General features: G+C 33.8%; 1 protein-coding gene across 4 annotated transcripts in view; it reads left to right on the plus strand.

The window, feature by feature from the left end:
• Positions 1–15,566, plus strand: part of SLIT2 (slit guidance ligand 2) — a 357,600-nt gene that overhangs the window by 251,734 nt on the left and 90,300 nt on the right. For all 4 annotated transcript variants that reach the window (XM_013061510.2, XM_013061511.2, XM_004762698.3 and 1 more), the window contains 2 exons: positions 4,969–5,040; positions 5,544–5,615. In XM_013061510.2, coding sequence (XP_012916964.1) covers positions 4,969–5,040; positions 5,544–5,615 — 144 coding nt within the window. The remainder of the gene's footprint in view (positions 1–4,968; positions 5,041–5,543; positions 5,616–15,566) is intronic.

Consider the following 15,566-nt stretch of genomic DNA (forward strand, 5'->3'; position numbering starts at 1 on the left):
ATATATCTTAGTGATGACACTATCTGTTTTTGTAACCCTAGAATGTTCTAATTAGATTCTTCATGGAACAATGGATTCAAATTTGCACTCTATAAAATTCAGCAGATTTTATGCTATTAAAATAGAAGATTAGAGGATAGGAAAGATAGAAAATGTACATCTCATTTTCTTTTTTTAACCTTCACCCAAATGCTCTAATATATTTCTTCCTTATTTTTTATAATCTTGTGGAAATATCTTCCCATCTTTTCTATAGGAGTATGAAGACCATTTGAGATGTGTGTTGCTTGTAGTTTTCAAAAATATATCCTAAAGTTCTTATAATGAAAAGTATGGTCCTAGACATCTGAATTTAAAGGAAGTAGACATTAGTTTATTGTTTGCCCAGTAAAGAGGAGGAAATGGACATTTTGAATCATTTTAAAATTTATTGGTTGACATCTGTCAGTGGTAGAATATTTTCTTGCTTGAGAATATGTTTGAATGAAGGAAGCAATTATGCTTTGCCTTAATGGACTGCTGGTAGAATGCCATAAAAACCAATTAGCTGCTGAGTCAGTGTAAATAACCATATAAGCTCTGTTTCAAATCCTTTTTTTTTTTTTTGAACAAAGGTTGTAAGCAAATAGATAAAGAAAAGCAAGCAAATCCATTTTACATGTGATTGTTCAGCTTTCTGTTGCATATGTTGTAAATGAAATAGTTTAAGGGCACCTGGGTGGCTCAGTGGGTTAAAGCCTCTGCCTTCGGCTCAGGTCATGATCTCAGGGTCCTGGGATCGAGCCCCATATCGGGCTCTCTGCTCTGCGGGGAGCCTGCCTCCTCCTCTCTCTCTGCCTGCCTCTCTGCCTACTTGTGGTCTCTCTCTGTCAAATAAATAAATAAAAAATCTTAAAAAAAAAAAAAAAGAAATAGTTTTAATGTGAAGGTTAAGTCATGGTATATTGCAAGAATGACTGATATGTGCAACATCACTATATTATGTTGGAATTATTATTTTTATGTAAAAATTTGACACTATTTGGTCATGAGTTGTCCTTGTTTTATAACTTTCTTTGCATGCATTTTCTAAAAAGTATATACCTTCACTTACATATCATTTGTCTACTTGACTAGGAATATTTATCAATAACATGAACTGTAGATTAGACACATAAATTTAGTTGTTTTACTTAAATGTATTTGAGTGCCATTAGAACAATTAGTGATTATTTTAAGTGTTCTGGATTCAGAGAGTTTAAAGTAATAACTGAGTTTAAAAATTTCTAACAAAATTCTTCATTTAGATGACAGAATTAGTTTGGCCACATTTGTGAATTAATGTTATTGATATTTCAATGCTGAATATATTAATTTTAAGAACTTTTTATTGAACAAATTAATCAGAACTGTAACTGTAAAATTAGACACTTTATCAGTAAAACGTCCATGAGGGTATAAACATGTTTGCTTCTGATCACCGATGAATTCCATTCATATAGTGTATTTTGCATAGGTAGAATACAGAGAGTGAATAAATGAATAAATACCAGTTTTCTGTTCTCAGGAGCTTGAAATGATATTTATGAAAAGTGATCATATAAACTAGTTTTACATTAGTGTTTCATTGAAAGAAATCTACTAGGCACTAAGAATTTTAATTTTTTCTCATCATAGCTTTATATTATTTTGAGCAAATCTTTAATAGAATGAAATGATGTTTCATTGCTCTGGATTTGAAGAAAGCCCTCGTTAATAGTGTTGTGTCTATAGCTTGCCTTCACAGTATTTTCATTGATTACATTTTAAACTTCTTAAGATCTAACTCTAAGAATGGATCTCAGCAAAAAAAAAAAAAAAAGTGTCTCTAAACCATCAATTTATAACATACTAATCAATAATGTAACAGTGAAATGATTTAAATGCCCTTTGTTATATTTAGAGCTTTTGAAGAAAGTACCCTTTCTCGAGACCTAGATAAATAATCAAGATGCCAAATCCATATTTTCTTCATACAATTTATTTCTTTTCTTCTGGGGCAGATCTGCCCCCTAGGAGCCAATGAACCTGGAGGAGAAAGGATATGTGAAAAATGACTAGAATACAGTGAGACAGAGCAGAGACACAGAGAAGAGGATGCCCTTGAGTATATAGAGAAAGATACAAGTAACCACACCTGAGAAAATCAAGGCGGGCTTTAAGAGGAGGCCATGCTGCAGTCATCTTAAAATAACTAAACAATACAATTCATAATAATGTAAAATTACTACTAACATAAATGGGCTAATAATAAGGAATGGTTAAGGAATGTGGTCCATTTTGATAATGAGATATTATAAAGACATTAAAAATAGCATCTTCCAAAATATTTAATGATATTAGGAAAATATGTAGGATACCATATTTGACATAAAGTGTACAATCTGAATTCTTTATGCAGGAAGACTTTAATGAGATAAAATAAATGTGCATACCAAAAAGGCCCCTAAAAGACTGATCTGACTGGTACACTATGAGCAGTTTGTATTTTCTTCCTCACATATTTTGTAAATAAACTTGAATTTATCTTGAGTGTGAACAAAATAATTTCTGCTTTTTGAAGGAGGAGAATCATAACCAGTGATGCTGATAATAGAGAAAAGAGTTTACCTTTTGTATCAGAGAGGAAGGGATAGTAACCTGGGGAATAACAGGATTTAGAGGATTAGAAAACAAATCCAGAAATCAAGAAAAAAGAAAAGTAGAGAACCAGAGGCATACAGTGATCCGTGGAAGAAGTATTGTTTGCAATGTTAAGTGCTACAATGAGTTCAGGAGCAATATTGTCGAGGAAACCCATTGCATATAGAGATAAGGCGGTCAAGGTGAAACCCGAGCCTGTTGAAGAAAGCCTGGCACTGTGAGGAGGACTTTGGAATTGGATAAGACCAAAATGTATGCATTTCTATTTAACCATCTGGGGTATTTTCTTTTTTCTTTTTTTTTTTTTAAATAGTGACAGTTTATTTTATATGCTTATTTGTGTCAACAATATAATTAACATTTTTTCTGCATATTGGATTGGTCTAATTCTAATTATTTACAGTGCCAAAAAAGAGAAGCTTTAGGTAAATAGAATTTAAAAAATAGCTTCAGAAAAAGAAAACAAAACACAAAAGAACAAACAAACAAAACCCTTATGTAGCCTGTAACTCCAACCACAGTAGGTTGGCAAGGAATACTTTGCACATGTAATTACCCCAAATTTTCCAACACTCATCACAATTCTCTTGGTTCCCTGGATATTTTAAAAATTTCTGATTTTTAAGAATTGATAAGAGGATAGTATCATTTTAAAGCATTCTTGCCTATAATGGCCACCATTTCCTTCCTAATGAACAGGAAAGAATATAACATAAAATGAAAAGATGTTTTGCAACTTCTGATCATAAAAGAATTAACATTATAGAATTTTACCTTTAATTTATCCACTCATATAGGAATTTTTAATCCAGGAATTTTTTTTAATTTTTTATTTTTTATAAACATATATTTTTATCCCCAGGGGTGGGGTATTTTCTTTGTTTTGATTTGCAGCTCATTGTTTGGTAATAGTTACATGTTCAAGTATTACTAATATTCAGTAAAAATGAACCAATGTATATGACACAGTATCATCAATATACATATATGTAGTTATTGTATTTATGCATAAATATATAAAAATGCCAATATAAATATATATACCTGTCTATATTGTGTGTGTGTGTGTGTGTGTGTGTGTGGATTTTAATCCATGCAGGAAAGTGAAGCTCTTACCATGTATTTTAACAGAGGGATTTAATATAAGGAATGAACTCAGCAGTTGTGAAAATGATACACAGAACAGAAAGGGGCCTGTCCCTCTGGGACTATAAAAACCTAAGAAGAAAAGGATGGTGTACAAAGTTAGGAGGTGGCCCCAGCAGGAGCTAAACTTAAGAAGGAGATCTGGGGATCCCTGCTGGGAACATCCCCTGATGCAAAGCAGGGGAGGATATCCTGGCTTCTTGGCTCAACCTCCCTTCCGTCTCTAGTGCCTCTCATTGGCCAAATCCCACCAATGCCAAAGTGAGCCTGGGATAGATGGTTCCCTAGAGTCAGCCTCTGGGATACAAAGAGAAGAGGAGAAGGGGATGGAAACATTTATTACGATGTTCACATGGATAGAAATGAAGCTGGGAGGCAACATTGTTTGATGGATAAAATACTTACCAAAACACTTAATGAAAGGTGTTTCCCACTAAGTGGGAAAAATTGTATATTTCTCGATAACAGAACCAGAGGGTAGAATTATTGGCAACTCTGATTTCAGTGCATGATAAAAACACTTGTATTTAAATACACTTTGCTATAGTGGTTTTCATACGAAGTATTTAGAGTCCAGCCAGTCTTACTGAAAATACTTACGATACTTAATGGTTTGGGAATTTAAGATTTGCCTCATAAGAAGCTGCAAAATTAATTTTCTGACTATAACAGCTTTTTTGAACCTATAATATGTTTTCTGTGGAGGAAATAAAAGGTTTATAAAATTTAATATTCCAACAGTAATTTCTTTTGTGAAAGAGTTATAATTATCTCTTAAACATTTTGTACATCTATTCAGTGTTACTACATATTTCTCTTTCTGATATAAAGGTTATTAAAATGTACTCCGAAGTTAGTTTCTTATAGGTGCTTTCTTTTTTATAGAAAGTCCAGACTTAAAGATTAATGTTCCTGTAATGTCTAAAAATCAGGAGGTTTTTATTCATTATATAATTGCCTTGTTTTTATTCCCAATCTTGCTCCACATTTAGGGCATGGCATTATTAATTTTAGTAGTCATTTTTGAGGGGGGAAGAAAAAGGAATTGCTCATGAAGAGTATCAACTTATCAACTTTGCTTCTTGACATGAATCCTGGGCTTGAATTAAACATCCCTGAGAGCTCACGTTTCCTTTTAAAAATTGAATTTTTTCATTGCAGACGTTTGGAACAGAACTCAATCAAGGTCATCCCTCCTGGAGCTTTCTCACCATATAAAAAGCTTAGAAGAATGTGAGTGAATAATATTATGGAATATATGTAATTTTAAAAATTATACAGGTCATGACCATGCAGGCATTTACTTGCGTATGAATATTTGAGTGTTTGACAGCTTAAATATTAAGTGATGTGACTATCTGATTGCTCGTTGTATAATACTATAATGTTAAAATATAAACCATGTGATATTTTTAAGTTATCTGAAATTTAACATAATGATTCACACCCATGTGAATGTACGTGATCAGTATAGTATGCAGTCAAACCTTAGATATTCTATTTTCAAAAATAGGACATGGCATCTCTTATAATGATTTTAGCAAAGAGCCAATAATTGATTTAAAAGTCTGACTTTTTTTTTTAATTTAAGATGCTTCAGATGTTTCATGTTGCAAATTTTATACATGTATTGATAGGTGCAAAATCGACATGTAAAGGCAGTAAATAGCTTTCTCCTGCTATAAATCCTCCCTGACATTCTATTTCATTTAACCTAACCCTATTTCTAATCTTAGTGACCTGAGCAATAATCAGATCTCTGAACTAGCACCAGATGCTTTCCAAGGACTACGCTCTCTGAATTCCCTGTAAGTATTGACCACATCACAGAAGGAAAGCAGAATACACAACTAATAATGGCTCCATTTCTTTAAAAATCCGAATTTAAGAAAAATTGTCTTTACTTTTTCTTATGAACTATTAATAATATTAATTACTATCGATTTTAATGAATTTCATCATTTTTGTGGAAGACTGCCACCCGTCACTAAAACCAGCCCATTTTTGAAGGTGTATATGTTAGGATTTCATAGTTTTGCTATTTAGAGAGCTAGGGTAAGAGCCTCTTTATTATTGTACATTGATATTATTGGTAATTTTTCTGGTTCTGAAATAAAGGGGAAATGTTTATTTTGGAGCACTCTGGTCATTGTTGTATTTATATTCCTTAAGCCAGTAGCCACTCTCTAGGGACAAAGTCCCCTTTGGAATGATGTCCAGTGAAGTCTTACAGAGAACAGTTGAAGATGCCCAGTGAGGGGCTTCTTCGACTCCTGCTTCCTCTCCTTAAGACTTCCCTGAAAGGACCAGCTTTACTCTCTCAAAGAACAAAGATAACAAAGTATGACAGCTTTTTAATCTCAAAAGGATTTTCAGGCAGATAACTACATAAATGAAAGTGTCAAATAAATGGATAAAGGCTGTTATTTTTTCAAATTAGTAAAAAATCTTCAGAAGTCCACCAAGTAAGGTAAACTTTCTTTCAGATTTTAACTTTAGAGTTTGAACATGGAGGATGGCGTGTATTTGTCTAAGAGTGTGGGTTCGGAGAAGGGTTCTCCTCGTGGGAAAGGATGGCAGAATTCCGAGTTCTGCCAGACGCATGCGTGAGGCTCAGATAAACACCTGGGGCTTAGTAGCAGTCATCTGAGCATGGGGCTCTTGAGGTTGCTATGCTGGTCTGCTCAGAAAACTAGTTTCCTCTGAAGAAAGAAAGAAAATCTATCACTTCACCTTTCACCTGAAGTATCTGCTTAGGTCTGTTTCTGTTTGCTGTTGATGTTTGTTTGTTTGTTTGTTTGTTGAGAGAGAGAGAGAATGGGGGAAGGGAGTGGGAAAGAGGGAAGATCTCAAGTAGACTCCTCGCTGAGCATGGGGCCCCACGGGGGACTTGATCTCACAACCCCAAAAATCAAGAGGTGGAAGCTTAATTGAGCTACCCAGGCACCCCTCTTGTTGATGCTGATTTAACTAGAGGAAGTCCAAGATCAGTGGAAGAATTGTTGGCAGAAAATGTAGAGTGCAAACCGCTCTTAGGATGGGCTGGCAGATTCTACAATAACAAAGTTTAATGTAAAACTCCATTAAATTACTCAAATTGTCTGGACAGTAATATTGTCCAAAGTAAATACAGACCACATTCCAGCCACACAAAAGAACAGAACACAAGTCTAGTCACTGTTCCAATGCCTGGTCCTTCAAGTATCTGTGCCTCAAAGAAAGCCAGTAAATGTTAAAAGAGAGAGAAATGGTTGGAGAATTCTTACATAGATCTGTTTGTTTACAGTTTACTATTAAGCTATTGCCTTAATCTTAATAGACTCTTTCTGGTTGTATGATAAAAAGATATGATAAGATAAAATAAGTAATAAATAAAACATATAATTTCTTGTTTCTATATTATATTATAGATTATATTTAATATCTATAATAACACATATTTATTAACTACTGTTATGTGTTTTATTCTATTACATATTACACTCTATTATGTAATGTGTTATTTAATATTATATTTATAAATAAACACATGGTTACAACTAATGACTCTATTATAAATTACTACATGCCTACCCATATAAATATAATAGACTCAGAGCAAATAGGAAGAGAAATAACACATGTAGAAGAACATGCCTGCTGAAATGAAATCTTAATTTTCATGACCAGAGCTTCACGTTCACAGTTTTTTTTCAGAAAGCTGTAACAAAGCATTATCTTTCCTTATAGAACTGACTTTTAGTCAGAGCATTAAGTCACTGGGGAATTTCTAGTTTGAAACCTAGTAGTATGCCGAAGAGTAGGAACTGTTTTTCAGAAGTGGGATACCCACATACAGCCGTGTAACATCAGAAAACAGATGTTACATGAAGAGCATCAAACAGCTATATGAGGGAGAGTCCATGTGCTACAGCTGGTATCATTTTCCTGATTGTGTTCACCTTTTGAATTGACCTTCCAAAGATTAATTTATTTACCCCTTCATAAAGTGTACAACTCTCCAGCCTTGCAATAGCCTTTCTCTTCATTTCAGCAAAATTGTACATCCCACAGAGTTGAGTTGGGACCCTGTTTGTCCTAGCCCTACTCAGGGCTCTGGGGATGCATGAGTGAACAAAATACAGAAATCCCCCCCCCTCATGGAGATTACCAATGATAAACTATACATAGTCAGAAGATATATTATATCTGATTATTTTAAAATGCTGTGGAGCAGCACCTGGGTGGCTACTTGGTTAAGCGTCCAAATCTTGATCTGAGCTCAGGTCATTATCTCAGCATCCTGAGTTCAAGTTCTACACTGGGATGCACGCTGGGGGTGGAACCTAAAAAAAAAAAAAAAAAAAAAAAAAAATCTGTGAAGGAAAATAAAGCAAGCAGAAGGAAGAGGAATGCCAGTGGGAAGAGAGCTGAAATTTCAAACAAGATTGTCAGCAAAGGCCTTCTAAGAAGGTGATACTGGGAAAAGACCTGAGGACTCCAGTTGTAGGAGTGAGCTCTGCAGATCCATGGAGAAAGAACATTCAAGACAGAGAGAACAGCTAGCTACTAAGGCCCCAAGACAAGAGTGTCCTGCATGTTTTAAGAAAGTGCAAGAAAATGTAACTGCAGGGAGGCAGAAGGTTGAAACTGAAATTATGCAGAGGTTGCAGTTGTTGCTAGAGGCAAGATCTAAGACATGACCGCGAGGACAAAAGGACAAAGATGTTGACAGATAGATTATAGGTTTGCAGGAAAAGAGTAAGGTTAGAGAGCATAATGTAATAGTGAGCCATCTCCATCTTTCGAAAGAAGTGGAGTGACTTGGGTGGGGAGTCTGGATAACTGCGATAGCCATGCAAATTGGCAACACTCTCCTTTTTAAAATCAGGTGTTTGCATGTAAAGGTTTCTCTCAGTGTCTTTCTGGAACTGCACTCTCATACATACATACCCAGTTTAATTTAGTCCCTGCATTTGCTAAAGAAACAACAATAATTAAAGGTGATATGATGCCAAATACTTCTAATGCATTTTATTAAATAAAAAGGACTATTTTAAATTGTTACTAAATTACCTTAGAATAGTAAGTGTGCCTGGCTGGTTCCGTCGGTAGAGCATGTGACTCTTGATCTCAGGATCGTGAGTTCAAGCCCAACTTTGGGTGTACAGATTACTTACATAAATAAAGGCCTCTCCTATTAAATAATTGCATTAACATTTGTTTATTTTTAGTAACATTAAAATTCATTTTATTACATATTATTACTGTATATTGTTATATTATTGATATGCTAATATATTTTATTATTCACTTAATTTATTACATATTAATGAGAAAATGTCATTCAGAATATGTGGACCTATTGGATGCTTTTATCCTCGGTGCTTTTTATTGCCCTTACTGTGACATCAACAGTATTTCTATAATATTTAATAACAATTTATTAGGGATTCAATATATTAGTATATTAGGCATTGTCTGTAAACATCAAACATCTTTTATTGTTTTCCACTGACTGATTAGAAACATAATTTTGTAATAAGGCTAAGCAAGATAGCCTTTAGGACACTAATTGGGTTGTGTTCAAATGCCAACTCACTTTACTAGGCACATGGATGACATTGTTACTAATTTCCTTGTGCCTCAGTTATCTCATTTCTAAAATAGGGATAAGATGAGTCCCCTACTGGCCTTGTTAAAGCACTGAGGAAACATTCCAGAAACAAAAGAAAGGGCTTTGACAAACTCTTCTCCTAAGTAAATTTGTGCATTTCTCAATTTTGATTATCCCAGAAAATGTTTATGTCCAAGATCTTCAACACATAGTTTTGGTCTTTTCTTTCATTAACCCCTTGGAAACCGTTGTAGTGTTTATTATAATTTCTCTTTTCACTAACTAGCTCCCAAATTCTGCTGAGGTCTACAAGGAAAGATGGCTGTATTTTAATTTGATTGCTGTATTAACAATCCATGCAGTCTTTTCTTAAATGGTGTTAACTGCTAAGTACCTTACATTTTAACTACTAGTTTTCAGTGAAAATGTAACAACCTCTTTTTTTCTCTTTATCATATTCTCTTTAAAATTGCTTAGTGTTTTATTTCTCAGATATACATTGTTTTCAATGTTGTAAGTATAGCTTTCTGACATTTGTTTGAATAATGAAGTCTGCCCGTAACACCTTTTCATGATAACCTTCTTATAGGTTTCTGTTTTGAATTTTTTTTTCTCTTAGTAGTAGATTTGTCTTTTGCCAGTTTTCAACAGCAAAGGAGAATTCAAAGATGGGCCACCAGCTATTGGTATCTCCACTGTTTTAACATTGAAACTTGCAGGGATGAAACTTGACTTAGAATTCTTAGCCTTGGGGTGTCTGGGTGGCTCAGTCTGTTAAACGTCTGCCTTTGGCTCAGACCATGATCCCAGGGTCCTGAGATCAAATCCTACATTGGGCTCTCCGCCAGGCAGGAAGCCTGCTTCTCCCTCTCTCCCTTCTTGTGTTCCCTCTCTCAGTGTGTCTCTCTCTGCTAAATAAATAAAATCTTTTAAAAAATAAATAAATAAAATAAACTTAGAAGGAGGAAAAAAAACTTTAAAGGAAAAAAAGGAATTCTTAGCCTTCCTTCTGGTATCAGGTATAAGAGCTGCTTAAGATTTCCCTATTGGCCCAATGGGCTATAAAATAATTCTTGATCAGCACACTTGTACACTGTATACAGTATGCTGAATATAACTTATGTCTAAGAAAAGCTACCCAATTTGTCACTGTTGGTAGTTGGATGATATTATCCATATCCCTTAAGTATTTATTTTCTTCTCAGCTAAATTCATTTTCATCTTTCAATTTCTTTTAAGATTTTCTTTGCCTCATAGGAATGTAGCCCAAATACTCACTGGCCTTCTTGCACTTTATATCTTTATGTGATGACATGTCTTTTCCCCGTTTTTATGGATTTTGGCCCAATTTTTTTGACTCTCATCCAGCTTCTCTGTTCTGGTCTTTGGATTTTTTATATTTCTCACTCCTTTTTCCTTGTTACCATTTTGATCTCACTGTGTGTAAGAAAACTATACCAGCTCTAGTATTTCTATACCTTTTTGTACAGAAATCTCATTCCCATCACATTGAATATTTACTATAATATTTTTATGATTGACAGTACTCCAATTGTCTCATGAACAACAAACATCTATTTTTTTTAATATGATCCTAAAGAAAACAATGATTTGTTGGGAAAATAATAGTTTCACATGGTAAATAAGAAACACCTCCTAACTTGACCTCCCTTCAAGCTATTCGAGCCAAGCTTTAAAGCAAAAGTCCCAAATGAACAACCTATTAAATTATTTGCCTCTTAATCCTTTTTTTTCCTTTTTATTTTTTAAATTTTAATTCCAGTATAGCTAACAATACAGTTGTTAATAATACAGTGATTCCACAGTTCTGTCCACTACTCGGTGCTCATCATAAGTATGCTTTTGATGCCTTTACGTATCCCCCCATTCCTCCACCCACCTCCTCTCTGGTAACTCTCAGTTTGCTGTCTGTAGTTAAGAGTCTCTTCTTCGGTTTGCCTCTATTTGTTCATTTGTTTTGTTTCATAAATTCCATGTATCAGTGAAATCACATGATATCTGTGTTTCTCTGACTGGTTTATCTCACTTAGCATTATACTCTCTAGATCCATCCGTGTTATTGCAAATGGCAAGATTTCGTTCTTTGTAATAGCTGAGAAGTATTCCATTGCACGTATAACCATCTCTTCTTTATCCATTCCTTTACCGATGAACACCTGTGCTGCTTCCATCCATAGCAGGGCTATTGTAAATAATGCTAATAACCATCGGAGCACATATATCATTTTGAATTAGTGTCTTCGTGTTCTTTGAGTAAATAACCAGTAGTAGAATATTGGATCATATGGTAGTTCTATTTTTAACTTCTTGAGAAAACTCCATACTGTTTTTCACAGTGGCTACATCATTTTGCATTCCCAGGAACAGTTCATAAGAGTTCCTTTTTCTCCACATCCTTGTCAGTATTTGTTGTTTCTTGTCTTTTTAATCCTAGCCATTCTAATAGGTATGAGGTGATATTTTATTGTGGTTTTAATTTGCATTTCCCTGTGATGAGTGATGTTGAGCATCTTTTCATGTGTCTCTTGGCCATCTGTACATCTTCTTGGAGAAATGTCTGTTCCTGTCTTCAGTCCATTTTTTAACTGGATTATTTGGGGGTTTTTGGTGTTGAATTGTATAGGGTTTTTTGTTTGTTTTGTTTTGATTTTTGGTTGTTTGGTTTGGTTTGTTGTTTGTTTTTTGTTTTGTTTTATATTTTGGATACTAGCCCATTATCTGATATGTCATTTGCAAATATCTTCTCCCATCCAGTAAGTTGCTTTTAGTTTTGTTGATAAAGGAAACATTTTATTTTTATATAGTCCCAATAGCTTATATTTGCTCTTGTTTCCCTTGCCTCAGGAGACATACCTAGAAAAATGTTGCTGTAACTGTTGTCAGAGTAATTGTAATTTTATGGTTTCGGGTCTCACATTTAGGTCCTTTATCCATTTTGAGTTTATTTTTGTGTATGGTGTAAGAGAGTGGTCCAATTTCATTCTTTGGCATGTAGCTGTCCAGATTTTCCAGTATCATTTGCCGAAGAGACTCTCTTTTTCTCTTTGCATATTCTTTTTTCCTTTGTAAAAGATGAATGGATCATATAATCGTGGGTTTGTTTCTGCGCTCTTTATTCTGTTCCGTCGATCTGTGTGTCTGTTTTTGTGCTGGTACCATACTGTTTTGATTACTGTAGCTTTGTAGTCTAGCTTGAAATCTGGGATTATGATACCTCCAGTTTTCTTCTTCCTTTTCAAGATTTCTTCGCTATTTGGGGTCTTTTGTGGTTCCAAACACATTTTAAGATTATCTGTTCTAGTTCTGTGAAAAATGCTGTTGGTTTTTTGATAGTAAGGATCACATTAAATCTGTAGATTGCTTGGGGTAACATGGCCATTTTCACAATATTTACTCTTTAATTCATGAGCATAGACTATCTTTTCATTTATGTTGTCTTCAGTTTCTTTCATCAGTGTTTTGTAGTTTTCAGAGTACAGGTTTTCACCTCTTCAGTTAAGTTTTTCCTAGATATTTTATTCTCTTTGCAGCAATTGCACATAGGATTGTTTTCTTAATTTCTCTTTCTTCTACTTCATTATTCAGCGTGTAGGAACCAACAGATATCTGTATATTGATTTTGTATCCTGCAACCTTATGGAATTCATTTCTCAGTTTTAATGGTTTTTTGGTGGTATCTTTACGGTTTTTTTATATATGATATCATGTCATCTGAAAACAGTGAAAATTTTACTTTTTCCTTACCAATTTGAATACCTTTTATTTCTTTCTCTTTTCTGATTACTATGGTTTAGGGCTTTCAGTACTACGCTGAATGAAAGTGGTGAGAATGGACATCCTTATCTTACTCCTGACCTTACGGGAAAGGATCTCAGTTTTTCACCATTGAAAATGAAGTTAGCTGTGGGTTTTTCTTGGTTAGCCTTTATTATGTTGAGGTGTGCTCCCTCTAAACCAACTTTGTTGAGGGTTTTCATCATGAATGGATGTTGTAATTTGTCAGTTGCTTTTTTCTGCATCTCTTGAAATGGCCATATGGTTTTTACCCTTTCTTTTGTTGATGTGATGTATCATGCTGATTGTTATGCAAATATTGAGCCATCTTTGCATCCCAAGGATAAATCCCACTTGATCTTGGTGAATGATTTTTTTAGTAGATTCAGTTTGCTAACATTTTGTTGAGGATTTTTGCATCCATGTTTATCAGAGGTATTGTCTTGTAGCTCTCTTTTTTTTTTTACTGTCTTTATCTTGTTTTGGTATCAGGGTAATGCTGACTTCAGAACAAATCTGGAAATTTCCCTCCCTCTTCTATTTTTTAAAATAGTTTGAGAAGGATAGGTATTAACACTTCCTTAAATGTTTGGTGGAATATACCTGTGAACCCAACTGGTTGTGGACTTGTTTGTTGGGAGTTTTTGTTATTGTTATTTTTTGGTTTGTTTTTTGTTTTTTGTTTTTTTAATTTCTGATTCAATTTAATTGCTGGTAATCGGTCTGTTCAAATTCTCTATTTCTTCCTGATTCCATTTGGGAGGTTGTATATTTCTAGGAATTTATTCATTTCTTCCAAGTTTTCCAATTTATTGGTATATAGTTTTACATCTTATTTTCTTATAATCCTTTTTATTTCTGTTATATCAGTTCTTATTTCTTTTCTGTTTCTGATTTTGTTTGAGTCCTCTGTCTCTCTCTTTTTTCCTCTGATAAGTTTCACTAAAGGTTTATCAATTTTATAGATTTTCCAAGAAGGAACTCTTTATTTCATTGATCTGTTCTATAATTGTTTAGTTTCTATTTCATTTTTTTCTCCTCTAATCTTTATTCCTTTATTCCTTCTTTCTTTGGTTTAGAGTTTTACTTGTTTTTTTTTTCTTTTTCTAGCTCTTTTTGGTGTTAGGTTAGATTATTCATTTGAGATTTTCCCTTGCTTTTTGAGGAAGACCTGCATTGCTATAAACTTCCCTCTTAGTATAGCTTTTGCTCTGACCTGAAGATTTTGGACCTCAAGTTTTCATTTTCATTTGTCTCCATGTATTTTTTTATTTCTTCTTTGATTTCTTGGTTGATTCATTCATCATTTAGTAGCATGTTACTATGTATTTGTGTTCTTTCCACATTTTTTCTTATAGTTTATTTCTAGTTTCAAACTTGCTCCTTAATTCTTTTATGGGCCCTCCACAATTTCTACGCATCCTACTTCCTTTTTGCATTTTAGTGGGCTCAAAATATAAAACTCCTTAGGTTTTCAAAATTGCTATTTTGGGTTGCTCTTTGAAATAATACTTCATTCACCTCACTTTTATTAGTCTGGTGGCACGGGCAAATGATCATTCAACAAGTAACAGTTGGATTCAGCTTAATTGGACACCAAGCTTAGAACCTAGTAAAGCTGCTGGCACATAATAAGTATATGATATCTATTGTTAAATTAATCAGTTGAATGGTATTGCATTGAATATCCTGAAAAATGGCTGCCTTGATCTGCTCATGTGTGTTTCCAAAAGGCTTCTTTTCTCTTATTCCTGACCTTAAATAATACAATTATTGTTGCTTATCCTTTTTTAATTCCCTTACCTCTTTGACCCTGACAATACGGAATTTGCTTTTATTCTTTGATTTCTTAAAATGGTTTCTTCTTTAATTGATTTTCCTTTTTCAAAGCGTCTGTATTCTGCACAAGTGAATTTTTTGTTATACTATGTAACTATACCTCTGGGATCTATACAAATGGAATGTCTCCTTATACAATATAGTGTCCAGCTTCATTTGTTTATTCACGTGAGGATTTCTTTCCTATATTGTAATACATCCCACCTCTCACTGACATCTTAAAAGGAAACAACAGCTTTTCCCTCACTCATATTCATTTCTCTTGTATTGTTATTTTCTCCCTTTCCAAACAAAAATCATGTACTGCTGCCAAACATATTATTCAGATTCTTATTTCAACTTTTTCCTTTATATATTATGACATCCTTCATGTCCTTTCCAAAAAATTATTTTTCTCATATTTAGAAGAAATAAGATCATTACAGACAATATAAAAAATAAAGAAAAATATATAGATGCAAATTAAAATCAACTCTGAATATCATATTGCCTGCCATCCAGAGATTTTCTGCTTTTTCTGTATATATTT

This window comes from Mustela putorius, unplaced genomic scaffold (genome assembly GCF_011764305.1).
Source record: "Mustela putorius furo isolate JIRA1106 unplaced genomic scaffold, ASM1176430v1.1 tig00000083_pilon_pilon_pilon, whole genome shotgun sequence".
Taxonomy (NCBI): domain Eukaryota; kingdom Metazoa; phylum Chordata; class Mammalia; order Carnivora; family Mustelidae; genus Mustela; species Mustela putorius.